At 44.0% G+C, this 26373-nt stretch overlaps 1 protein-coding gene across 1 annotated transcript; it reads left to right on the top strand.

The window, feature by feature from the left end:
• Positions 1–26: 26 nt before the first annotated feature.
• Positions 27–25240, top strand: LOC133462221 (galactocerebrosidase-like). The gene is made up of 14 exons (XM_061743348.1): positions 27–60; positions 1233–1372; positions 1647–1685; positions 3874–4004; positions 9888–10043; positions 11014–11138; positions 13209–13336; positions 20247–20336; positions 20409–20498; positions 21428–21572; positions 21801–21981; positions 22840–23003; positions 24140–24216; positions 24428–25240. Exons 1-14 carry the CDS (start codon positions 27–29, stop codon positions 24569–24571), a joined length of 1644 nt encoding a protein of 547 aa, XP_061599332.1. The 3' UTR covers positions 24572–25240.
• The last annotated feature ends 1133 nt before the right edge of the window (positions 25241–26373 follow it).

The following is a 26373-nucleotide window of genomic DNA, read 5'->3' as shown; positions in this document are numbered from 1 at the left end:
CGGTTGAAACATAGGTAAGGCCGCCTATGAGAAAGAGGAACCCCGACATCATACTGATGGGTAAGAAAGAGGGCGGTTTCCTTCCCACCAGGCCTGGGGGGGTCAGGCGGATCAGGACCTGATCCATCTTCTGAACCTGGATCTGAAATACGTCCAGGTCTCCACTAGAGATGCATCGATCGATCGTTATCGGCAACCGATCGTTATCGGCCCAATAACGCCCCATCGGTTTTGATCGGAAAATAATAGTTCAAAGCAGCCGATCTGATGACGTTTACAACAACAAACCACCGCAGGAAAGCTTAAGCTAGTAAGCTACACTTACTCTTTGTAAGCCGAGTCTAAGTCGTCTAAGAGTCTCTAGAGCAGGGATCAGCAACCCGCGGCTCTAGAGCCGCATGCGGCTCTTTAGCGCCGCCTTAGTGGCTCCTGGAGCTTTTTCACAAATGTTTGACCTTTTTTTTTCTTTTTTTCCTTTTTCTTCTTATTTTTTTTTCCTTTTTTTTCTTATTTCTTTTTTCTTCCCTTTCCTTTTTTTTCTCTTTTTTTTCTTTTTTCTTCTCTTTTCTTGTCTTTTTTGCTTTCCTTTTTAATCTTGACATTTCAACTTTTTCTCGAAATTTTGACTTTTTTCCTCAACATTTCGACTTTTTTCTTGACATTTCGACTTTTAGCTCAAGATTCTACTTCAACATTAATGTTGACATTTCAACTTTTTTTCTCGAAATATCAACTTTTTTCTCGACATTTTTAATTTTTTTCAAGATTGTACTTCAACATTAATCTCGACATTTAGACTTTTTTCTCAACATCTCGATTTTTTTCTCGAAGTGCATAATGAAAAAAAATCTCTCCAATATGGATCTTAAACATTTTGGGTTGCTGACCTCTACTCTAGAGTGTGAACTATTGCTTCAGCCTGCAATAAAACAGACAATTCATGATACTTTCTCATCTCCTAATTTTTATACCTAATAATACAATGTCAGTGTTGTACATGAGACAACACTATTGACGAATTTATGGATTTCACGCTGTGATCGGTGATCGGCAACATCGGGATCGGCAGATACTGATTTTGCAGATCGGTTATCGGTGATCGGCCCTCAAGATCCTGACCGGTGCATCTCTAGTCTCCACTGAAGACACTCATGAAACGTTGGTTGGTGATTGGCGGACGTGAGGAGGGTTTGATCTTCTGGAAAGCTGCTCAGCTGTGGTGTTTTCCTCAGGGCTGCCCTGGGCCTTCCCCGGGTGGGTCGGGAACGGGAAGAACTGGCCCTACGACTTCCCAGACATCACCGCGGCGTACGTGGTCAACTGGATCCTCGGTGCCAAGACGTACCACGACCTGGACATCCGGTTTATCGGGGTGTGTAGTCCACCGCTCACCTAAAGAACATGGATTTATGTATCGATAATCGTTCCTACACATGTATATCAATAAAATATCGATATTTTTAACCCCCCCCCCCCCCCCTCTCATGACCTCTATTTTGTTTTTACTCCACGTGGATGAGATGATGTGGACGGTAGAACTGTTAAAACATGTCAAGGGGAAGTAAACTGGAACTCTGACCCGGTGGACGTGGTTTTAACTGGATGTAAAGCGTCTTCAACACTAACGCGTCCTCTTGTTGGTCTAGATTTGGAATGAGCGACAGTACGACGTCAAGTACATCAAGGTAAGTAGCTCTCCGTCTCGCCGTCGCTCTGCACGTCCGACCGTCCCGTGAGCCGCCGGTGCGACCACACCGCAGGCTCGCTACAGTCTGAAGAGAGAAACAGCCACTTGCATTGAGTTGAGATCTTCAGTTATCTCTCTCCGAGAGCTTTTTCAGTTCAAAGAGACTTTACGAAGGGGTTTGTGTTTATGCCAAGGTTCTGCGGGCCATGCTGGACCGCGTCGGCCTGCCCGGCGTTCGCATCATTGCGGCCGACGGCAATTGGGACATCGTCAGTTCGATGAACTCCGACCCGTATCTTTACGATTCCGTTGACGTGATCGGGTGAGTACCAGAAGGGCCGGTTGGACGAGGGTCACGTGACCACTCTGGCATCAGTCTTTCGCCGTCCCGTCTTAAGGCTCTTTTCATTCTGTCTCTCAGCTGAATGTCTGTGGCTGTTGCTCTGCTCGGCTGTGTGAGAGTTAGCGGTCCGTTAGCGGTGAGCGATGACATCACTGGTGTTGGTGTCGTCCGCTGAACTGTGTGTTGCTGCCGTCATGTAAAACTGTCAAACTGGTATTTTTGTTGACTTTGTGCCAAAACTGCATTAATGTGCCTGGTGACCTGTGAAAGCCGGTGTTCTGTCCATCCATGCTACCCGTCCAGATCTGATACTTTGTGGTTCTGCCTAGAGCTGGGCGATATGGACCAAAAGTCATATCTGGATATTTTCTAGCTGAATGTTGATACTCGATATATATCGATATTTTTTCTGTGCCATAATTGGGGTTTCCCCCAAAGCATTATAGCATAGCTTCTCTGTTAGCTTCTCTGTTAGCATCTCTGTTAGCTTCATTTTTTTCTGAGGCAAACCCTTAAAAAAACAGTCAGTTTTAATACAAAGCCTCGTGCCAAATGTCACACAGGTTCCTTTATTAACAGAGGTCTGCACAATATCAACATGTATAAAACAAATGAAATAAAAATAAACTGCCTGCATATATAGAATAAAAATGCTTCTTGAATAAAATAAAACAAATATCCCTTTCCTGCATAACAATTAAATTAAAATACACTGTAATTAATACAATGTAGACAGTAACAGGCAGACTTTTCCACTGAGGTTGACAGTTGTGCAAATAACAAAACATTTGTGCAAATCTCAAATAAAACATTCAAGTCAATTTGTCACAAAATAAGCTATATCAAAATCATAAATTTAATTTTTTTTTTATATCGATATTGTCTCGTACCATATCGCGTTTGAAAATATATCGATATATTTTAAAATCTCGATATATCGCCCAGCCCTAGTTCTGCACAGTCAGTTTTCAAAGTTTGATTGCCACGCCCATAATTTTATGCATCCCTTCAGTCCACGCTGCGGTTAACGATGAGTAACATCCTCAAAATCCCAAAGAAGATAGATAGATAGATAGATAGATATATATATATACACACACACACAAGCCAGCAGAGATAATTTTAGATATTTTGCGGCGCAGATTTCTCCTTTTCTCTCAAAAAATCTGTCTTACCTGAATGCATTAAGTGACAGGAGCATTATTTGATAGGACGTTACTGGACTATCAAATTATGCTACCCCTGAAATATTGATTTTAAAATGGATAATATGGGATGTTGAGTAATTGAATCTTCAAAATAAACTACCCATGACATGAATTACATTACACTTTGTGACCATTATACCATAAAGAGAAAAAAAAATTCTAGGCTTTATTTGATATTCATTCAGTCATTCGCCTTTATGACGGCCTGGCAAGAGACAAGGAAGTGGTTTAGGGAGTAAAACACAGTAAAATTGTAGATCTACAAAGGTAGAAAACCATTAGGTAGCATTTCTTGATAGGGGAGCAAAAATCGACAGAACACTGGTACGTCCCCAGGGTGGCGACGAGAACAGAACGCAGTCAGGTCGGTCGATTAATGAGGCCATATTTTGCTGCTCCCAGCAGATTTGGTTTAATCAAGTTACCAAGGCTAAATCTTCCATGACATAATACAATAGTGATGATTTTTGTCTCGGCTTATTTAGCTGCTTAGCCTCCTAACATCAACGTCTGACATGAGACTGCAGTGAAGTGTCTGTAATGAATGATGAGTTTTACGTGGCAGCAGCAGCAGCAACTGTTGGAGCTGTGAATGTGTTTCTCATTTCTCCATCTTCCCTGTGTGACTGTACCAGCTGCTCCGCTACACTCTGGATAAGAGCGGGCTGAAACGGGTCGGGATCGTAGCCAGCGACAACCTGTGGGAGCCCATTTCCCTGTCGCTGCTGCGCGACGCTGAGCTCAGCGCAGCGGTAGACGTGATTGGGTAGGAGCTTCCTGTGTGTGCGGTGTTTTCACGGCCCTGCCGTTCCTCCGTCCTGCGTTCCAGTCCCTCTGCAACTCTATCCTTCTAACACTGAGCTGGTGTGTAACGTCTGATAACCTGCCAGAGCTGAATGTTATCTCTCCGTGCCTGCACTTACAATAACCCCTTTTTTGCATGTGCCATTATCTCTGAAAACCTCTTGGTACGTTCTTTAGATTAGGCTCCAACATTGACTTAGACTGTTTGGTTTAGGAGACCTGAGTTCAGTTGCACTGCCAGTTAGCATGTGGCTAATTCAGCTGTGCTACTACAATTCACAGAGTTTATTCACAAATAATTTAAAAACACAAATACAGATAATAATCAATTGAGGTTTGTAAAATGGGACTCCCCAGAAGCTACTGTAGCTTATGAATAGGAGCCCAGTCACACGGCAAAACAACTATACCGTATTTTCGCGACCATAAGGCGCAACTTTTTTTTTTTTTTTTTTTTTTTTTTTTTTTAAATGTGCCGGGCGCCTTAAGAAACGGTGCGCCGTGTCTATTACCTGAATTACGGTAATGTAAGGCCGGCCACCATGTGAATGGTAAAAAGAGAAGGGGGCGGGTGAAGCCTCCGTGAGTTGCGACGTGAATGAGACCATCCACTGAGCTGTTTAATGCGGAAACAGAAGATGGAAACTTTTAAGGATTTGCTTGATGTGTAAAGTGAAACAAAATACAATCAAACTAAGTTTTGCTCCGCTCTATTTAAATAAGCACACTTGTTCTGCAGCGCGCGTGTGTTTTGCATGTCGGGAACCGAGGAAGCACCTGCCGTGGGTTTGCGGGGTCCGATCGCCGCATCCCCGCTGCAGATCCGGCTGAAATGCCGGAGCTCTTTCCCCGGGAGCCCCTTCTACAAGTCCATGTGGGCTCCTCCGGTCCCGGCCGGTCGGAACCGGTCACGGTCCCCGGTTAAAGCAGCGGCTGGAGCAGCGCGGTGATGGGCGCTGCTGCAGCCGACTTCCTGGTTCCCAAAGCGGTCCGATCACCTGGTTCCTGGCCGCTTTAAGAGCAGAGATTTCAGGGGTCTGTCTCAGGTCAGATCAGCTTCACACTCCGAGATTTGCAGCCAAATCTGTCGGTTACAAACCCGGTACCGGATCCCGACATGCGCGGGTGTGTTCGCGGCGCGACACACACAGATTCTCATGTATGTGGTGGTTGCCTGGCGCAGCTGATGGACAGAAACCTATGGTGATTTTTAAAAGAAAAACTTTGCATAAGACGTTTCCAGCCGGAGTCATTATAAGGGCGAAGAAAAGAGGTGGCTGTATGAAGGGATGATGATCAAGAAGCTGAGACAGGTCTGGAAATTCGGACTGGCGCAGCTGAATCAGCGGAGCTCCTGTCGCACAGCCTACAACCCGGTACCGGCTCCCCGACAGCGCGTGTGTGAGCGGGTCCAGCGCGAGGGTCCCGGGACGCGGGACCCGGGACCGCTGCGGGAGTCGGGGGGGGGGACCCGGGACCGCCGCGGTCGGGATCCGCAGCACAACGGGGTATGAAAAGTGTATTTGTCTTGTGCTGGCCTGCCACGCTGATGGACAGAAACTGCCGGCTATGGTGATTTTTAAAAGAAAAACGTTGCCTAAACAGACTTTTCCAGCCAGAGTGAAATGAAGGGCTGGATGGATGAGGAGATGATCGGGTGGCTGAGACAGGTTTATGTGCGGTGCCCCGGTGGTTTTTTTAAATTCTTTAATGCAGAAACAGAATATGAACCTTTTTGAAGGGTTTGATTGATGTGAAAAGTGAAATAAAATATCAAACTAAGTTTTGCTTCCGCTGTATTTTTAGCGCGTGTGTGTTCTGCAGCGCGCGTGTGTGCAGCTCCCTCTCCGTAGACGGCGCCTTTTGGGTCGGTGCGCCGTATGTGTGTTTTAAAACCAAAAATGACACACAAAACTGAGGGTGCGCCTTTCCACACAGTGCGCCATATGGTCGTGAAAATACGGTAAATTACACAGATACATATAATAACTTTATTACCAAAAAAAAAAACACACACACACAATAAAACCATGAGACCTCAGATTTCCTAGATACAAAGATATTCTTGTAAAAATAATACATCAGGTATTGGTACATAAACATTCACAGATAGTTTTAGAATTAGACATAATTTGAGAATTAGACATAAATTGATAAGAGACATTTAATAACATTTTTTGTTTCAGTTTGTTTTGGAAAATTGAGAGATCTAGACTCTTATAGCATTGTATATCAATCTCATTCCAAATGTTTGTACCTTTGCAGGTTACACTGAAACTTGTACATTTCAGTTTCATTTTCTTTCCCTTTAAAAGTAGTTTTCCCCTTGTGGTGTGTTCATGAGTGGGAGCATAAATTGGGACGAGATGACAGAGTCTGTCATTGAGTCTAAACACTACATTATACACAGGCATTGTGGAAAATGTAAGTCAGTAAGTTTCAGAAGCTTATATCCATAAAAAAGAGGATCAGAGGGAGCATTAAATTTGCTCCATGATATAACTCGGATAATTTTCTTTTGTAAGATCTGTAATTTGTCAACATAACTTGGATATGTATTACACCATAAAACATTTCAATAATTTAAATGAGGCTCAAATAGAAACCGGTACAGAGTTAGGAGAGCTTCAATATGGAGTTTATCCAGCAGCTCAGGTCCAAGTTGAACATGTTTGCAATATTAACCCTCTAATGCCAAGTGTCTCCTGGCTGGCTCGCCAATAACTTGAAAGCCTTACTTCCCCCAGCCGGGTGCACCCTCTGTTAACTGAAGGTGGTTTGTGGAGGGAGGTTCAATTTAGGGGATTTTTTTTTTCCCAAACAAATTGGCAGCATAGTTTTCATTTACATATTTTCCTTATCTCCATTTTTTTTATGTAGTTATCAGCTGTGGTTAAACTGCCTGGACAGGAAGTATGTGACAGTTAATGGGTCACTATCGCCAGCAATCACATTGGAACGTGGAACTAGACAGGGATGTTGCCTAAGTCCTACGTTGTTCGCAGTTTATATCGAACCACTGGCTCAGTTAATCCGTCAACATGAAAATCTACAAGGTATTAAAATAGGACACAATGATCATTTGATTAGTCTATTTGCAGATGACGTCATGATCCACTTAACAGAACCTGAAGCTTCTCTTCCCATATTACTGGATGTCTTAGAAGATTTTAGCTATTATGCAGGATATAAATTAAATATTGCCAAGACACAACTATTGATATTTAATTATATTCCTTCAGAAGAAATCAAACACAGATATGATTTGAGATGGGACATGACGTCAATAAAATATTTAGGTGTGAATATTGTAAGAAACCAAAGTAAATTATATGAGGTAAATTATAGTCCAGTAAATCAAAGCATTAGAAAAGATATTGAGAGATGGTCCACTTACCCTTTGGATTTCGGCAAAAGGATCGACATAGTCAAGATGAACCTTTTACCAAGGTTGTTGTACCTATTCCAAGCATTACCAGTAGAAGTCGCACAGAGCCAGTTTATAACCTGGGACAAACTTATTTCTAGGTTTATTTGGGATGGAAAGAGACCTAGGATAAGATATACAACATTACAGCTACCTAAGCATAAAGGAGGAATGGCGCTCCCTAGTTTAAAGGAGTATTTTTATGCAGCCCAATTTCGAATCCTGTTCTGTTTGTGTAATGATAATTATTTTGCAAGATGGAAGGAAATTGAGACATATCTGGAGGGTTATCGGATCCAATCAGTATTGGGCGAAAAGGGGATTCCTCCCTCTATCAAAGATAAAATAGACCCAATAACCTCTGAAACACTAGAGTTATGGTTTGATTTTGTTAGGAAATTTAAATTAAGAAAAGATCAGAAGGCACTCGGATGGATTACATTTGATACTCAATTCAAGCCCGGAGAAAATGATGCCACATTTAAGCAGTGGACAATAAAAGGTATTACAGCAATAGGTACAGTAATTGAAAATAAGGAGTTACAGAGTTTCCAAACTTTAAAAGACAAGTTTGGGCTTCAAAACAGGGATTTGTTTAGATATATACAATTCAGAGATTACTACAACAAGGAAGTGAAGATGGAGCCTTCACAGGAGATGAACTCAGTGATAAGTGTAATGCTGAGTGCATATAAACCTAACATCAAATGTACCAAAGTTATCTCCAGGTTTTATGAGAGTCTTATGGAATGCAAAGGCAATTCAACATTATATGTGAAATCAAAATGGGAAGAAGAATTGAATGTGGAAATTTCATCAGAAGAATGGTATGACATGTGTATATTCCAACATACTTCCACAAGCTCACACCAATGGAGAGTGTTTAATTGGAAAAATTTAATTCGGTATTTTATAACGCCTAAGATCCAAAGTAAAAAAACATTAACATCTTATCCTTGCTGGAGGCAATGTGGTTCTTTAAATGCACATCATGCACATATTTTTTGGAACTGTGAAAAATTGAAATTTTTCTGGAATGATGTACATTCAGTTTTGACACAAGTACTTGGATATGAGATTCCATTAACATGTACTGTCTTATACTTGTGTCATATTGTAACGGTAGTGCAGGCAGAGGATCACTGGTTGGTTAAGACTCTCCTTACAGCTGCTAGGAAAACCATCACTAGAGCTTGGTATAAACCTGAATCGCCTACTTTTAAACAGTGGCTGGATATTATTAAAGAAATATCGACTATGGAAAGACTGACCCATATCCTGAGTTTGAGGGAAGGGCTATTTGAGAAGAGATGGCAAAAGTGGACATTTTATCTACAGAAAGCATAAGGATGCGGGCCTCTTTTTTTTTCCTCTTTTCTCTTTATTGGATAGATTATTAATGTGCTAACCCACAAGTTTATGTTTGTTTTGTCTACTTTTTATTTTTTTATTTTGTTTGTTTGTTGCACGGTGAATATACAGATAATTTTTGTGATCTGGTAAAAATGTGCAGTTGTAAAAAAAAAACTGAAAATCTAATAAAAACAAAGTGACAAAAAAATAAATGAGGCTCAAATAGAAACCGGTACAGAGTTAGGAGAGCTTCAATATGGAGTTTAACCAGCAGCTCAGGTCCAAGTTGAACATTATTGCAATATTAACCCTCTAATGCCAAGTGTCTCCTGGCTGGCTCGCCAATAACTTGAAAAGCCTTCCTTCCCCCAGCCAGGTGCACCCTCTGTTTGTGAGAAATGAAGATGGTTTGTGGAGGGAGGTTCAATTTAGGGGATTTTTTTTTCCCAAACAAATTGGCAGCATAGTTTTCATTTACATATTTTCCTTATCTCCATTTTTTTTATGACGTTATCAGCTGTGGTTAAACTGCCTGGACAGGAAGTACGTGACAGTGTCGAGATTAATCTGCAGAGTCAACGCAATAAAGTTTTACGCACATAACTGATGCCACATCCACACAAAAGTGAGATGTATTCATTTCTTTAAAGAGAAGATTCGTTGAATCCCTTCATTTTAAGCACTTCAGAGGAAACTGATGTGTCTACGTCTGGTTTGAACTGGTTGGTTCATTGGGAGCTGTGACACATTCACGTTATTAACAGGAAGTACGCTCCAGTCCATAGCGGTAAACACTTGTGAGGTTTAGTCTAAAATGCAGGACACGAGACGTCTCGTGATATTTTTTTTTGAGACACTGTAACTTAGACGAGCTGCAGGTTAAACGTTTAAAGAGTTTACAACTTGATTACATCAAACAGGGTTTAAAGTTCAGCTAAATCAGCAACAGCTCAGCTGGTGTCTGACGTCTGATTTTCTGGTCTCTGATGGTGTTTTGGTGTGGCTGCGTCACTACCCGGTAGTAGTAGTAGTAGTAGTAGTACTGATGGTGTTTTGGTGTTTCAGGGCTCACTACCCAGGAACCACCACGGTGCCGCAGGCCCTGAAGACGGGGAAGAAGCTGTGGGCGTCGGAGGATTACAGCACCTTCAACCAGGAGGAGGGAGGAGGCTGCTGGGCTCGCATCCTCAACCAGAACTACGTCAACGGTCACATGACCTCGTGAGCAAGCGCACAAGCAACACACGCTGCAGAAATTAGCGAATTTAATTAACAATTAAAGCTGCAAGGAGCGAGGAACGGGCCCTCGCCCGTGCAATTTTCACCAATAATGGTCAAGGACTCAAAACTAAGTCCGATGAAACCACCCACGACTGTATACCAAACCATTCAAAAGTTATGGCAGAAAATAGGAATTATCAAATATCGACCAATCAGAAGAAGGGGCGGGGCTAATTTGCACCAATAATGGTCAAGGACCCAAAACCGAGTCCGATGACACCACCCACGAGTCTTTATGTCAAACTATTCAAAAGTTATGGCAGAAAATAGGAACTATGAAATATCGACCAATCAGCTACTAGTATCACTTCATGTTTTACGCCGCGCCATGGCCACGCCATTTCACGAAAACTCGCGATTTTGATAACTCTTCGTCTTTAACGTCTTTTGTCGAACGGACGATCCTGCTAGGAGGAGTTCGTTAAAGTACGACACGTGATAATGGCATACATTTCGCCAAAATTACACGATTAATTCAAAATGGCCGACTTCCTGTCCGGTTTCGGCCATGGTGCCTAGAGACTTTTCTTTAAGTTGCGACATGAGACAGGTGTGTACCGATTTTCGTGCATGTACGTCAAACCGTATTGTGGGGCTTGAGGCACAAAGTTTTCTAGGGGGCGCTGTTGAGCCGTTAGGCCATGCCCATTAATGCAAACCATTAAATATCACATTTTTCACCAGGCCTGGCTTGCGTGCAAAATTTGGTGACTTTTGGGGCACGTTTAGGGGGAAAAAAGGACCTAATTTCGTCGGAAAAATAAAAACAATTCCTACAGATACATTAGGGCCTTCACACTGTCAGTCCTCGGGCCCTAATAATAATTAACAAATGAAATGTAAGACTTGAAAGTAGCATGATAAATGGGCGTGAAGTCAGCAGTGCTGTTGACGCCGGTCCCTCCAACAGAACCATCTCCTGGAACCTGGTAGCCAGCTACTACGAGGACCTGCCGTTCGGCCGGTGTGGCCTGATGACGGCACAGGAGCCCTGGAGCGGAAACTACGTGGTGTCTTCCCCGATCTGGATCTCAGGTCAGAGGTCACCACGCTGGACCTCCTGTGTTGTTGTAGTAGTAGCAATAGAGGGAATGTGCATGACGTCACAGATGCGACATCACAGCAGGTTACAACCACTGAGTGTCGGAAGGACTGAGTGTCGGAAGGACTGAGTGTCGGAAGGACTGAGTGTCGGAAGGACTGAGTGTCGGAAGGACTGAGTGTCGGAAGGACTGAGTGTCGGAAGGACTGAGTGTCGGAAGGACTGAGTGGCGGAAAGACTGAGTGGCAGCGTAAACTTTCAGTTTGAGCAACTGGAAAACATCTAAAATGGGAAAGAGCTGTTGTGGGATCGACTGCACTCATAGATTTAGCAAAAAATCAGAGTTATCGTTTTACAGACTGCTGAAAAATAAGCTTAAGAGAGACAAATTAGTCGCTGCAATTCACAGAAACAACTGGATTCCAGACACCGGAACGTGGATTTGTGGTTCCCATTTTGTATCAGGTAATGTTGGATTTTTGGGTAGCTAACGTTAAACGGTCAAATCATAAAGTTCGGTGTCCTCATCACTTTAATTTCTCCAACAAATCCTGCCTTGAAGTCGGACCAAGCGTCAAGACTTTTGTAAGCCTTCAAGCTTTGCTTCGTGTATTTCCCCGGCGTAGAAATTAAGTACATATAAATATCAGAAACTGGATTGGTGGCCAAATATTAATGTCCATGGACCACTGGTTCTTGGTAACTTTACCAAATATTAACGTCCATGGACCACTGGTTCTTGGGGTAACTGTACCAAATATTAATGTCCATGGACCACTGGTTCTTGGTAACTGTACCAAATATTAACGTCCATGGACCACTGGTTCTTGGTAACTGTACCAAATATTAATGTCCATGGACCACTGGTTCTTGGTAATTGTACCAAATATTAATGTCCATGGACCACTGGTTCTTGGGGTAACTGTACCAAATATTAATGTCCATGGACCACTGGTTCTTGGTAACTGTACCAAATATTAACGTCCATGGACCACTGGTTCTTGGTAACTGTACCAAATATTAATGTCCATGGACCACTGGTTCTTGGTAACTGTACCAAATATTAATGTCCATGGACCACTGGTTCTTGGTAACTGTACCAAATATTAATGTCCATGGACCACTGGTTCTTGGTAACTGTACCAAATATTAATGTCCATGGACCACTGGTTCTTGGTAACTGTACCAAATATTAATGTCCATGGACCACTGGTTCTTGGTAACTGTACCAAATATTAATGTCCATGGACCACTGGTTCTTGGGGTAACTGTACCAAATATTAATGTCCATGGACCACTGGTTCTTGGTAACTGTACCAAATATTAATGTCCATGGACCACTGGTTCTTGGGGTAACTGTACCAAATATTAATGTCCATGGACCACTGGTTCTTGGTAACTGTACCAAATATTAATGTCCATGGACCACTGGTTCTTGGTAACTGTACCAAATATTAATGTCCATGGACCACTGGTTCTTGGGGTAGGTGTACCAAATATTAATGTCCATGGACCCCTGGTTCTTGGTAACTGTACCAAATATTAATGTCCATGGACCACTGGTTCTTGGTAACTGTACCAAATATTAATGTCCATGGACCACTGGTTCTTGGTAACTGTACCAAATATTAATGTCCATGGACCACTGGTTCTTGGTAACTGTACCAAATATTAATGTCCATGGACCACTGGTTCTTGGGGTAACTGTACCAAATATTAATGTCCATGGACCACTGGTTCTTGGTAACTGTACCAAATATTAATGTCCATGGACCACTGGTTCTTGGGGTAACTGTACGGGTCACTGTCAAGTCCAACTGACGCTAATTTAATCGGCTGTTATCCCGTCTTCTCCACTAGTTGCAGACAATTTTGCTGATGTTTTGCCACTCAGTGCGAGTAAGGGGGCTGGTCCAGTGGGGAAGTGACGTCAATGCAGACCCTCTATAGTAGCTGTTGCATTTCCTGAGGAGACGGGGCTTCAGTGACGGTTTATTTCCAGATGACTGATGTGTGAAAGTGTCTTATTTTTATTTATTTATTTAGTATCTTGTCGTCTCCAGCCCACACGACCCAGTTCGCCCAGCCGGGCTGGACGTACCTGCAGACCGTGGGACACCTGGAGAAGGGCGGGAGCTACGTAGCGCTGACGGACGGGGACGGAAACCTGACCGTCGTCATAGAAACCATGGTGAGTTACGATGCGGGCCGACGAGGAGACGACGCAAAGATGACGATGGAACCGGAACTTTTTTTTTTAGTTAATCTTTATTTCGGTCAATTATAAGCATGAAAATCACTACGCAATAATAAACATTTACAGGTTTTTCTTTGGTCAACATGGTGATTATTTTGACCGAATAGGTCTGGGCTTGAAGCATAAAGCTTATCAACATAATAGAATATGCAAAAAGAACTAATGAAGTAACATGAGGCTACACAAAATAATAATAATAGTAATAGTAACTGTAATAATAATAATAATAATAATAATTAAAGCTGCAAGCAGCGATGAACGGGCCCTCGCACTCACGGCCACCGCCCCCCATAAGCATATCAGAAATGACACCACCCACGACTCTCTATGTCAAACCATTCAAAAGTTATAGCAGAAAAAAGGAACAACCAATCAGAAGGGGCGGGGCTAATTTTGGCCAATGAAGGTCAAGGACTCCATACAGAGTCTGATGACACCACCCACGACTTCCTATGTCAAACCATTCCAAAGTTATAGCAGAAAATCGGGACAACTAATCAGAATAAGGGGCGGGGCTAATTAAGGCCAACAAAGCTTAAGGACTCATTACAGAGTCCCATGACACCACCCACGACTTCCTATGTCAAACCATTCAAAAGTTATAGCAGAAAAAAGGGACAACCAATCAGAAGAAGGGGCGGGGCTTAATCAGGCCAATGAAGGTCAAGGGCTCCATAAAGAATCTGATGACACCACCCACGACTCTCTATGTCAAACCATTCAAAAGTTATAGCAGAAAATCGGGACAACCAATCAGAATAAGGGGCGGGGCTAATTAAGGCCAACGAAGCTTAAGGACTCATTACAGAGTCCCATGCCACCACCCACGACTTCCTATGTCAAACCATTCAAAAGTTATAGCATAAAAAAGGGACAACCAATCAGAAGAAGGGGCGGGGCTAATTCAGGCCAATGAAGGTCAAGGGCTCCATAAAGAATCTGATGACATCACCCACGACTCTCTATGTCAAACCATTCCAAAGTTATAGCAGAAAATCGGGACAACCAATCAGAAGAAGGGGCGGGGCTAATTAAGGCCAACGAAGCTTGAGGACTCATTACAGAGTCCCATGAAACCACCCACAACTTCCTATGTCAAACCATTCAAAAGTTATGGCAGATAAAAGTATTCTAGGGGGCGCTGTTGAGCCGTTAGGCCACGCCCATTAATGCAAACCATGAAATATCAAATTTATCGCCAAGTCTGTCTTGCATGCAAAATTTGGTGACTTTTGGAGAACTATCAAATATGGACCAATCAGATTTCAAAATGGCCGGCTTCCTGTTCGGTTTCGGCCATGGCTCCAAGAGACTTTTCTTTAAGTTGTGCCATGATACAGGTGTGTAGCGATTTTCGTGCATGTACGTCAAACCGTATTGTGGGGCTTGAGGCACAAAGTTTTCAGGGGGGCGCTGTTGAGCCATTTTGCCACGCCCATTAATGCAAACCATGAAATATCAAATTTATCGCCAGGCCTGACTTGCATGCCAAATTTGGTGCCTTTTGGGGAACTATCAAATATGGACCAATCAGATGAAGGGGGGGTGCGCTTGTTGGCGTCTAGCGTCGCCACGGTAACACTTTCGAAAGAGAAAAGTAATGCGTGTAGTCGCAGGATGGAGACACATATTTTGATGTATAACACATCTGGGTTCACGATACGGTTCGGGCTGAATTAACTCTCGAAGGAATGGCTCATATTGGTCCAAAATTACGCGATTAATTCAGAATGTTCAAAATGGCCGACTTCCTGTTCGGTTTCGGCCATGGCGCCAAGAGACTTTTCTTTAAGTTGCGACATGATACAGGTGTGTACCGATTTTCGTTCATGTACGTCAAAGCGTATTATGGGGCTTGAGGCGCAAAGTTTTTTCTGTCTGAAGCAACGAGATGAAGGGTGGGCGCGCTTTTTGGCGTCTAGCGTCGCCACGGTAACGCTTTTGAAAGAGAAAAGTAATGCGTGTGGTCACAGGAGGGAGACGCACATTTTGATGTATAACACACCTGGGGGCACGTTACGGTTCGGGCTGAATTAACTTTCGAAGGAATGGCATAAATTTCGCCAAAATGACACGATTAATTCAAAATGGCCGACTTCCTGTTCGGTTTCGGCCATGTCGCCAAGAGACTTTTGTTTAAGTTGTCCCATGATACAGGTGTGTACCGATTTTCGTGCATGTACGTCAAACCGTATCGTGGGGCTTGAGGCACAAAGTTTTCAAGGGGGCGCTGTTGAGCCATTTTACCACGCCCATTAATGCAAACAATTAAATATCAAATTTTTCGCCAGGCCTGACTTGGGTGCAAAATTTGGTGACTTTTTGGGCATGTTAAGGGGGGCAAAAGGGCCATCACTTTGTCAGAAGAAAAATAATAATAATAATTAAAGCTGCAAGCAGCGATGAACGGGCCCTCGCACTCACGGCCACCTCCCCCCATAAGCATATCAGAAATGACACCACCCACGACTTCCTATGTCAAACCATTCAAAAGTTATAGCAGAAAAAAGGGACAACCAATCAGAAGAAGGGGCGGGGCTAATTCAGGCCAATGAAGGTCAATGACTCCATACAGAATCTGATGACACCACCCACGACTTTCTATGTCAAACCATTCAAAAGTTATAGCAGAAAATCGGGACAACCAATCAGAAGAAGGGGCGGGGCTAATGAAGTCCAACGAAGCTTAAGAACTCATTACAGAGTCCCATGACACCACCCACGACTTCCTATGTCAAACCATTAAAACGTTATAGCAGAAAAAAGGGACAACCAATCAGAAGAAGGGGCGGGGCTAATTCAGGCCAATGGAGGTCAAGCACTCCATAAAGAATCTGATGGCACCACCCACGACTCTCTATGTCAAACAATTAAAAAGTTATAGCAGAAAAAAGGGACAACCAATCAGAAGAAGGGGCGGGGCTAATTCAGGCCAACGAAGCTTAAGGACTCATTACAGAGTCCCATGACACCACCCACAACTTCCTATGTCAAACCATTCAAAAGTTATGGCAGAGAAAAGTATTCTAGGGGGCGTTGTTGAGCCGTTAGGCCACGCCCATTAATGCAAACCATGAAATATCAAATTTTTGCCAAGTCTGGCTTGCATGCAAAATTTGGTGACTTTTGGAGAACTATCAAATATGGACCAATCAGATGAAGGGGGGTGCACTTGTTGGCGTCTAGCGTCGCCACGGTAACGCTTTTGAAAGAGAAAAGTAATGCGTGGTGTCGCACGATGGAGACGCACATTTTTATGTATAACACACCTGGGTGCACGTTACGGTTCGGGCTGAATTAACTGCCGAAGGAATGGCATAAATTTCGCCAAAATGACACAATTTATTCAAAATGGCCGACATCCTGTTCGGTTTCGGCCATGGCTCCAAGAGACTTTTCTTTAAGTTGTGCCATAATACAGGTGTGTAGCGATTTTCGTGCATGTACGTCAAACCGTATTGTGGGGCTTGAGGCACAAAGTTTTCCGGGGGGCGCTGTTGAGCCATTTTGCCACGCCCATTAATGCAAACCATGAAATATCAAATTTATCGCCAGGCCTGGCTTGCATGCCAAATTTGGTGCCTTTTGGGGAACTATCAAATATGGACCAATCAGATGAAGGGGGGGTGCGCTTGTTGGCGTCTAGCGTCGCCACGGTAACACTTTTCAAAGAGAAAAGTAATGCGTGTAGTCGCAGGATGGAGACGCACATCTTGATGTAAAAAAAAACACAAAATTCGCTTACAAAAATTTCAGCATCCTGCCAGGCTCGAACTCCCAACCACCGGCACCAAAGATCGCAATGTTCTGGTTGAGCTATATCTAAGCTCATGCCTCACATTGACTTACTGGCTTAGGAGAGACCAAGATAGCGATATAAAGACTGGAACTTTTTTTTCCTAATTTTTTAAATATTTGTAAGGTATGAATATTAGTAAAACAGTACTATTTTATTATTACTTTTTCTGTAACCATTCCACCGCGGTTCTAACCGGGCTGAGCACGGGACTATTTCTAACGTCACCACATTACAAGAGCTGATTGGTCGGGGGGCGGGGCCGTCATCACCCTACTTCCCACTGATTGGTCGGGGGGCGGGGCCGTCATCACCCTACTCGCCACTGATTGGTCGGGGGGCGGGGCCGTCATCACCCTACTCGCCACTGATTGGTCGGGGGGCGGGGCCGGCAGACGTTTGAATCAGGAAGCGGGAGTCAAACCATTAAAAAGTTATAGCAGAAAAAAGGGACAACCAATCAGAAGAAGGGGCGGGGCTAATTAAGGCCAACGAAGCTTAAGGACTCATTACTGAGTCCCATGACACCACCCACAACTTCCTATGTCAAACCATTCAAAAGTTATGGCAGATAAAAGTATTCTAGGGGGCGCTGTTGAGCCGTTAGGCCACGCCCATTAATGCAAACCATTAAATATCAAATGTATCACCAGGCCTGGTTTGCATGCAAAATTTGGTGACTTTTGGAGAACTATCAAATATGGACCAATCAGATGAAGGGGACGAGCGCTTTTTCACGTCTAGCGTCGCCACGGTAACACTTTTGAAAGAGAAAAGTAATGTGCGTCGTCGCAGGAAAGAGACGCACATCTTGATGTAAAAAAAACACAAAATTTGCTTACAAAAATTTCAGTATCCTGCCAGGCTCGAACTCCCAAACACCGGCACCAAAGATCGCAATGATCTGGTTGAGCTATATCTCAGCTGATACCTCACAGTGACTTACTGGGTTAGGAGAGACCAAGATAGCGATATAATATCTGGAACCTTTTTTTCTTAATTTTTTAAATATTTGTAAAGTATAAATATTAGTAAAACACTACTATTTTATTATTACTTTTTCTGTAACAATTCTACCGCGGTTCTAACCGGGCTGAGCACGGGACTATTTCTAACGTCACCACATTACAACAGCTGATTGGTCGGGGGGCGGGGCCGTCATCACCCTACTCGCCACTGATTGGTCGGGGGGCGGGGTCGTCATCACCCTACTCGCCACTGATTGGTCGGGGGGCGGGGCCGGCAGACGTTTGAATCAGGAAGCGGGAGTCAAACCATTAAAAAGTTATAGCAGAAAAAAGGGACAACCAATCAGAAGAAGGGGCGGGGCTAATTAAGGCCAACGAAGCTTAAGGACTCATTACTGAGTCCCATGACACCACCCACAACTTCCTATGTCAAACCATTCAAAAGTTATGGCAGATAAAAGTATTCTAGGGGGCGCTGTTGAGCCGTTAGGCCACGCCCATTAATGCAAACCATGAAATATCAAATGTATCGCCAAGTCTGACTTGCATGCAAAATTTGATTACTTTTGGAGAACTATCAAATATGGACCAATCACATGAAGGGGGGGCGCGCCTTTTGGCGTCTAGCGTCGCCACGGTAACACTTTTGAAAGAGAAAAGTAATGCGTGTAGTCCCAGGATGGAGACGCACATTTTGATGTATAACACTGGGTGCACATTACGGTTCGGGCCGTATTAATTGCCGAAGGAATGGCATAAATTGCGCCAAAATTACACAATTAATTCAAAATGGCCGACTTCCTGTTCAGTTTCGGCCATGGCTCCAAGAGACTTTTCTTGAAGTTGTGCCATGATACAGGTGTGTAGCGATTTTCGTGCATGTACGTCAAACCGTATCGTGGGGCTTGAGGCACAAAGGTTTCCGGGGGGCGCTGTTGAGCCATTTTGGCACGCCCATTAATGTAAACCATAAAATATCAAATTTACCGCCAGGCCTGGCTTGCATGCCAAATTTGGTGCCTTTTGGGGAACTATCAAATATGGACCAATCAGATGAAGGGGGGGTGCGCTTGTTGGCGTCTAGCGTCGCCACGGTAACACTTTTGAAAGAGAAAAGTAATGCGTGTAGTCGCAGGATGGAGACGCACATTTTGTTGTATAACACATCTGGGTGCACGATACGGTTCGGGCCGTATTAATCCTCGAAGGAATGGCATATATTGCTCCAAAATTATGCGATTAATTCAGAATGTTCAAAATGGCCGACTTCCTGTTCGGTTTCGGCCATGGCGCCAAGAGACTTTTCTTTAAGTTGCGACATGATACAGGTGTGTACCGATTTTCGTTCATGTACGTCAAAGCGTATTATGGGGCTTGAGGCGCAAAGTTTTTTCGGTCTGAACCAATCAGATGAAGGGTGGGCGCGCTTTTTGTCGTCTAGCGTCGCCACGGTAACGCTTTTGAAAGAGAAAAGTAATGCGTGGTGTCGGAGGATGGAGACGCACATTTTGATGTATAACACACTTGGGGGCACGTTACGGTTCGGGCCGTATTAACTGCCGAAGGAAGGGCATAAATTGCGCCAAAATTACACAATTAATTCAAAATGGCCGACTTCCTGTTCGGTTTCGGGCATGGCTCCAAGAGACTTTTCTTGAAGTTGTGCCATGATACAGGTGTGTAGCGATTTTCGTGCATGTACGTCAAACCGTATCGTGGGGCTTGAGGCACAAAGTTTTCAAGGGGGCGCTGTTGAGCCATTTTGCCACGCCCATTAATGCAAACCATTAAATATCAAATTTTTCGCCAGGCCTGCCTTGCATGCAAAATTTGGTGACTTTTTGGGCACGTTTAGGGGGGCAAAAAGGCCCTCCTTTCGTCAGAAAAATAATAATAATAATAATAACGCGAAGAATTCCTACAGATACAATAGGGCCTTCGCACTGCAAGTGCTCGGGCCCTAATAATAATAATAATAATAATAATAGTAATAATGATAGCTCTGAAAACAGAAAGTGAAAAGGTGCTAAAGAAACCGACCAAACCAATGTTCGAACTGAAGCTGGTTTTTCCGTTCCAGACCCACGAGCACTCGGCCTGCATCAGACCCCCCCTCCTGCCCTACAACCTGACGGCCCAGAATGCAACGTTCCAGCTGAAAGGCTCCTTCGTAAGTTGAGACCAGCGTCCTGCCGGTCCTGTCCGGTTCTCGTGACGTCCCCTGACCAGCTTCTCTCTTCAGGCCTCCGTCCCGGAGCTGCAGGTCTGGAGGTCTCGGTTCAACTTCAAGACCAAGAAGCCCTTGCTCTTCGAGAAGCTTCCTCCGCTGAAGGTGAGCAGGAGTCCACAGGTGTCCAGGGAGACGTTAGGACGGGTGAACCGGCAGGTGAACCCGAGTCTTTTAAAGTTGGATCAAAGTCTCTACGATATCGCGTTGCTGCGCAACAAGCGTCCACATTTCCGTTGGCATCAAAATGAGCATAGTTGAACATTTCAAAAACCGTAATAGCTAGCATGATGAGACTAAAATATGTTGCAGTACAACGCGTCCCGGGTTTTTCAATGTTGTAATGATGTCTGTACGATAAACCGTTGCCTAGCAACAAGCGTCAAAAATAAAATGGAATTGTTTTGAAAGTTTAAATATCGCAAAAACCGTAATAATTAGCAGGTTGTACGGTCCTTTAGTGCCAATCGGGCCGAGTGTTTGTAAATTTGAACGATGTCTCTACAATAAAGTTCGGCCAAGCAATAAGCGTCCGAATTTTCGCCTTTTTTATTTATTTTTTTTGCTTTTTGGCATCTAGCGTTGCCACGGTAACCCCTATGACTGAGAAAAGTAATGCCCATCGAGGCACGATGGAGACGCATCCAACGATGTATGACATGTATGGGTGCACGGTGCGGTCCGGGCCGCATTAACGGACGAAAAAAGCGTGTGGAATAAGAAGAAAAGGGAAACCTTTTTGAGATACTATTATATCGCCTTCATTTTCATGTTTTTCCTCATTTTTTCGGGCGTGTTTTTTTTGGGGGGCATTTTTTTTTTTTTCCACATCGGAGCGGGGTCATGCTGTACACCCGCTGGTGCGCAGTGGGATTTTTGCGACTTTAGCTTGTTAGCAAGATACTAGCAACATTGCCCTTTGGGCCATTTTGGACGATTGCAATATGGTCATGTCACACTTGGCATGCCGGCGGGTGAACCGGAGGGTGAACCGGTGGGTGAACCGGCGGGTGACCTGTTTGTCGTCCCTGCAGCTGGTAGACGGGTCCCTGACCCTCAGCCTGGCGGAGGACGAGGTCTACACCCTCACCACCATCACCAGCGGCAGGAAGGGCAGCTACCCCGAACCCCCGCCCTCCGCTCGCTTCCCCAAGCTCTACAAGGACGACTTCGACCTCCGTAAGTCTGTTACACCCCCAGCTAACCCCCCACCGTCCTCCAGGCTCTGTCTGGGAAGAAACGCCCACAATGCCTACGTTTCCAGCATCAATAACCCTTTTAAAACCGGAATATTAGCAATAACCCGAATTTTGACTGCATGTAAACGTAGTCAATAATGGAGAGATTGTTTAAGGCGGAGCTGGTTCTGCGGCTGTAACTGACGTCAGATCTGGTCTCTGGTTCCAGGAAACCCCCCCTTCAGCGAACCCCCCAACTTGGCGGACCAGACGGGCGTGTTCGAGTACTTCCTGAACCTGTCGGACCCGGGGCCGCACGTCCGCACGCTGAGGCAGGTGGTGACGCAGAGACCCGTCACCTGGGTGGCCGACGCCGACCAGCCCATCACCGTCATTGGAGACCACCAGTGGTGAGACAGGAGGGGGCGGAGCTTCCCCCTAACTACCAGGAGTGGGCGGGGCTTCCTCCTGGTGGTTTCATTTTATTTATTTATTTAAAAAGGGACAATGCACATTAATTAACTTGAGCACTTGAGTCCATCATGTAAATGTGCCAGATTTAGCCGTACAGGATAATTTACATCTGCAGTTCCTGCAGGTTGATGGCATATGTAAAAACATTAAAGGAGATCACACTAAAACACTAAAGCACAAGAGTACAAACCATTAGTAAAACCATTACATAACTATGAATAATGACAAACAACATAAATTAAGAACAAGAGCAACACAAACACATTAGCATAAACAGGTATAAAAACAATAACCTGATTCTACCAGATTATGACAGCATGTTTGATTATCCAGTAACCACTGTTTAGTGTTTTTGGAAAAGGAATAAAGAGATGTGATGTTCCTTACTTGTATGGGTTTAGTGTTCCAGGTACGAGCTGCTCGATAGGAAAAGGCCGACTGCCCAAAGGCACTTTTTCTATGTTTTACAATCCCGTCTGGTGGCAGCTCTGCTAGATGAGTTTGGATTTAGTTTAATAAACTCATTGAGTGGAGGGGGGGGGGCAGACAGACCATGAAGGATTTTATATACAAGTAAAATGTCTGCAAACTTAATCGTATTTCCCCAATTTAAAAAACCCGCCCCCAGTTGACCCTTAGGGGGGAAAGAGCCCCCTCCTAACCTCCAGTGTGTTGCAGGAAGGACCTGACGGTGTCGTGTGTTTCAGGAAGGACCTGACGGTGTTGTGTGTTTCAGGAAGGACCTGACGGTGTCGTGTGTTTCAGGAAGGACCTGACGGTGTCGTGTGTTGCAGGAAGGACCTGACGGTGTCGTGTGACGTGTTCATGGAGGCGGCCCAGACGGGCGGCGTGTTTGTGGCGGCGCGGGTCGACCAGGGTGGAGGTTTGGTCCGCCGGGCCAAGGGAGTTTTCTTCTGGGTGTTCTCTAACGGAGACTTCAAGGTCACCTCGGACCTGGGTGGGTGTGGGTTCCTGGGTGGGGGGGGGGTCTATCTGGGTGGGTGTGGTCTATCTGGTTGGGGGGGTCTCCTTCCACGGTTCCTACGGGGCTCGAAATCCTTGAAAGTGCTTGAATTTCAATGTTGTGTTTTCAAGGCCTGAAAAGTGCTTGAATTTTAGTTTAAGTGCTGAAATTATAACTGTGTCTTTCACAAAATTGGGATCAGACTGTATAGTTTACAGTTTTATAGTTTGTATTTTCGCGACCATTCGTCGCGCCGTGTGGAAAGGCGCACCCTCAATTTTTTGTGTCATTTTTGGATTTAAAACACACATACGGCGCACCGACCGAAAAGACGCCGTCTACACACACAGAGCGCCACCTTACAACACGCACACACAACACACAACACACACAAATAGAGTGAAAAAAAATAAATAAAAATAGAGCGGGAGCAAAACTTAGTTTGATTGTACTTTATTTAAGTTATTACATTAATCAAACCCATCGAAATCTTCATCCTCCGTTTCTGCATTCATCCAAGCCTGATCACGCTGAGACCGGGAGAACTGCAGCTGCGACGGGCACGAGCCCGCAGCTCTCTGGCCGCTGAGCAGCCGAGTCACTTTCCGTGCCGTGCGGCCCCTCCAGAAATGATGCCGGCTTTTGAAAAAGCCCGAACAACAACAGTCCAACCCAGCAGACACGCCAGCCCACGCATCTACAATCCTTCAACAGTAAACGGCGGTTCCTCCGGCCTTCCGGCCCGCCTCTGCGGCGCAGCTCCCCCGGGAGCCGCGTCTCCTTCTCGGTAGCGAGGCCGAGTCGCCCCGTCCGCCCCAGGAGCCCCGCCACGGAGTTGCCGCCGGGAAATCACAGGCGAATTACACGACCCCCTTCCTCTAACGTTCTCACGTTGGCCTCAATTACGTCCGCCTTATGGATCCGTGTTAAGGCGACGCAGTCCTACGCCGTAGGCTCTGCGTCGGTGTAACGCGGATCCATAAATCAGCCTTTAAATAATACAATACGCATTGCGTATTGTATTATTTACGGTACGGTAGTTATTACAAGGAGAAATAAAATCAGTGAGATGAAACATGACTAGATGTTACAGCACGATGGTCTCTGACCCACATGTGTCTCTTCCACAGCGGGACAGACGGTGCTGACGGAGGGCCAGTCCGGGACCGGGGCCTTCAGCTGGGTCACCCTCACGCTGGTCGTCAAGGTAACGGCCAATCAGACGCTCCCATGATGATATAAAACATCTTTCACTTGTTTAAAATCATTAAAGGAAATTATTTAAACTGAGTTTTAATAGCTTTAAAACTGTAAAGGACCTGCAGGTGCAGTTTCCAGTTTCACTGCATAGTGGGAGGGTGAGGAGCCGTGTCGTTGCCGTGGCAACCCAGCCGTGACCCGTGTTTTTGTCCTTTTAGGGCCAGACGGCGTCCGGGTTTCTGGACGGGAAGCCTCTCTGGAACCACACGGCGCTGTTGGCGCCGCTGAGCGGCTGGAAGGCGCTGGGAACCGGCTCCTTTGAGCTGGCGCAGTTCGACAACTTCGCCGTGGCGGCCGAGTAACCGTGGTAACCAGAGTAACCGGCCGCTGCTGGACCTGAGCGCTGGTTTGATTCCTGACATGTGAAGACCCCGCCCCCCCGATGGGTCTGACGGGTTTCAGACGGAGGAGAATCGTTGTATGAAACCTGTTTCCTGATAACGTCGTTGAGACTTTATCTGTGATTGTTGGAACATTGAAGGGAACCGCCTTCGTGCCTTTGAGCAAGGCCCTTGACGTGACAATAGCAGCTGCTCCGAGTCCACCTACAGGTTAAATGCACATAATAATTTGTCCTTTTGGGACGGATAAAGGCTAATTATAAAAATAAAATAAAATGGGTCGGTCCAGATTGATTTCTCTTTGTAACTTGACTCAGGACCAAAACTACGGAAGTAGATTTGTTTCTTAATTGTTCAATCAAAAAAAATGTATTTCAATCAAAGAAAAAAATTATTTGAACGCAAAGAAATATTTGAGACAAAAAAAGGCATTTGAACATTGTTTTTCTTCGATTGGAGATGTTTTCAAAATAATTCAATAAAAAAAAATGAGTTCAAAACTTTTTTCACTTCAATCAAAAAAAAACTTCAAATGCAATTGTTTGGGTCTCAAATATTTTTAATATTTTTTCAACTAGATTTATTCTTTGCATTCAAATACTTTTTTTCTTTGATTTGAGATACATTTATTTTATTGAAGTGATTTTTTTTTTTTTTAATTTAAAACATTGTTTTCTTTTTGAAGCAACTTTTTTTGATTAAATGATAAAGACACACATTTCCTACCCATAATAATATGGCCCAAACACAAAAAAAACACTACTTAAATCAAAAAAGTTGCTTCAAACAAAAAAATTCACTTCTACCAGAGAAAACATTTCCAATCAAAGAAAAACAGATTGAAATAATTTTTTTTTATTGAAGTGAAAACATTTTTTTTATTAAAAGTATATTTTTTGATATATTTTTTTGGATTGAATAATTAAGAAACAAATCTACATCCATACAAAACTCGTCTCTGCAGGATTTTACTTTGTTAAGATTTATTTAAAGGTTCTAACGCGTTGGAACTGGAACAGCGGCTTCGACGCTGATTTATTCTGAATATTTGTGATTTTTGTGACTGGTTTTCACCTTGGAATGACAGTTTTGGATTTATATCGTTTGTTTTCCTGCTGCCTTTTTATTTCAAAAATAGATTTTTATTTCCTAACAGTTATTTAATTGTATTTGTGTTTGTGTTTGAAATCCCTCCTGATTGTAGCTTGAAATCTGATGGTTGATTACAATCCTCACTGTTTACAACCGGGAACAAACAAGTGCCGCTGGTGCTTTAATTAATAAATTACACCTGATTCCAGAACGTGAAACGTGTACTTCATTCATTTATTTAGATGGAATCTTGTCGACTTCAGGATTAATGTCAGAATCAGCCGACAGGTTCGTTTCCTTCAACAGAAAAACCTGTTCAACAAAGGTTTCCTGCTCCGGATCTTTTTTTTTTTTTTTTTTTTTTTTTTTTTTTGTGGAAAAAAGAGAAGAAAATTAAAAAATGTTTAATTTATTTTTGGGTGAAGAAAAAATAGAAGAAAAAACGAACTAATTTTGTGAAGTCTTTGAAAAGACTATTTTTTGTGATTTATTATTGTTGATTGAGAGTGATTGACTCCATTAACAGGCGATAATTACTTTTGACAATAACTATTCGGGCCTCCCCTGGCCGGGGGCTGCGCGGCCGGGCGCGGCGGCGGCGGGGTGGCACCATTCCCAGGTGTCTGTCTTATGTTGTCAGTATGAATGGGGGGATGTTGGACCGGTTCCCC

The sequence above is a fragment of the Cololabis saira genome, chromosome 16, assembly GCF_033807715.1.
Source record: "Cololabis saira isolate AMF1-May2022 chromosome 16, fColSai1.1, whole genome shotgun sequence".
Taxonomy (NCBI): Eukaryota; Metazoa; Chordata; class Actinopteri; order Beloniformes; family Belonidae; genus Cololabis; species Cololabis saira.
The sequence above is the reverse complement of the archived record's forward strand: the minus strand, read 5'-3'. Positions and strand labels throughout refer to the sequence as shown.